At 41.9% G+C, this 1,803-nt stretch overlaps 1 protein-coding gene across 1 annotated transcript; it reads left to right on the top strand.

Annotated features, from left to right (window-relative positions):
• Window positions 1-494: 494 nt before the first annotated feature.
• LOC134001918 (heme oxygenase 2-like) lies at window positions 495-1,801 on the top strand (the record flags this gene model as incomplete). Its single annotated transcript, XM_062441101.1, has 3 exons — window positions 495-608; window positions 1,197-1,364; window positions 1,631-1,801. Coding segments are annotated over exons 1-3 (438 nt in total), but the record flags the coding sequence as incomplete, so codon positions are not given.
• Between the last annotated feature and the right edge of the window lie 2 nt (window positions 1,802-1,803).

Raw genomic sequence — 1,803 nt, 5'->3', positions numbered from 1 at the left:
TGGGAATGCATCGTGGAGAGTCAGTGCTCACTCTTGTTGTGTCCCTATACAATTCTTAACGTTATAAGTCTGTAACTTAATAAAACCTATGATTGTATAGTAAACATTGGGGTTCTAAGAAGATGTACACAATGAGAAGTGACTGATGTTTTTAAAATACTTTTCTCATCATATCAACATGACTGTATTATTGTTTATTCATATATCTCCTCTTTATTTAAGGTGAAAACGCTGTTAAACAGCCAGCAAAATGGAAACCAAGGTGACATCAAAACCGAAATCCAATGGTGTGATGAACGGAGGGGCAAGGATTGTTGTGGATGATTATGATGATGAAGTGCTCAGGTATGGAGGGAAATCTTTTGCACTGGCCCCCTTTTACTATTTGACTTTTTGTAGAAAGCATTTAAACAACAGCCAAATGACAAGTTTTCATGCCTGTCCCCTTTTCTTTGCTCCTCCTCCTCTGCTCTGTTCCTCTTCCATCAAGTCCGACTGACCTGTCAGAGATGTTAGCAGAGGGGACCAAGGATGCCCACGACAGAGCAGAGAACTGCCAGTTTGTCAAAGACTTCCTCAGAGGCCGCATCAAAAGGGAGCTGTTTAAGGTTGGCTTCCAAGGCATCTTGCATTTTGTATAAATATAAGTATTTAATATAAGTTGTAATATTGTTGGTTAAAAAAACTAAAAAAACAACTGTTAGCAAGGTAGGGAACCTTGCATAAAATACCCTTATGCACATCAAATGCACTTCCACAAACAAACACAGCAGTAACCCTTTGGTTCACTTCTCCAGCATAGCATCATTTTTGTTTTTTAAGTTTGAAAACATAATAACATTTTTTTGTAAATGTCACTTTGTTTGTTAATGGGGCACCCGCCATTGGGGCCACAGCCCAAAGGTGTTGGCATCCACAATTTCGAAGTATAGTGCAAAGCTTTTGGCTGGTGAGATAGTGAAAGTGATAAGCAACTTAAGATATGAGACTGTCACTGTGACACAGTGTAGATTTATGCATTGCCTTGGTTGCAACACTTGGTTGTAAAGCCACAATTAACCAATCACCAGTATTTGGTGTGTAACAACTCCAAAACGTATGCTTACATAAATCAAAAGCCAGAGATGTTATATCAGACTATTTACCATTTAATCTGTGTGTCGGTGCACTTTTTATCTCCTCACTCCTGCTGACAGAGAGGCACTGCAGCTCTATACTTCGTCTACTCGGCCATGGAAGAGGAGATTGAGAAGAACAAAGATCATCCTCAGATCGCTCCAATCTATTTCCCTGCAGAGCTGCACAGGCGCGAGGCTCTTGGTGAGGACCTCGAGTACTTCTATGGAGAGGACTGGCAGACCCAGGTCAGCTGAAAGCCCTCAGAACCAATCACATAACACGAAGGATGCAAAGTGGTTGGCCCTCTCTACATCACTAAACCAGTTAGAGTTAAACTGAGAGTCGGACATGAACTAGTGTGACTTTTTTAGTATTAACCAATGTATTCAGTGTTATTTCACCCAACATGAATATTCATTTTCTTTTAAAAAGATGCATCACTTAATTGCAATATAGTCTTGAAGTTTTGTTATGCTGGTTCAAAGCCTCCTGACTTTCTTCTCTCTCACAGATCAGCCTCTCTGCAGGCACCAAGCCTTACGTGGACCGCATCCATGAGGTAGGTGAGCAGGATCCAGTGTTGTTGGTGGCCCACTCCTACACACGCTACATGGGAGACCTCTCAGGTGGACAGATCCTCAAGAAGGTGGCCCAGAGGGCACTGAAGCTCCCCTCAACCGGTGA

The sequence above is a fragment of the Scomber scombrus genome, chromosome 2 (assembly GCF_963691925.1).
Source record: "Scomber scombrus chromosome 2, fScoSco1.1, whole genome shotgun sequence".
In the NCBI taxonomy this organism is placed as follows: Eukaryota; Metazoa; Chordata; class Actinopteri; order Scombriformes; family Scombridae; genus Scomber; species Scomber scombrus.
Note: the sequence above shows the minus strand (reverse complement) of the source record. Positions and strands in the feature narration are given on the sequence as shown.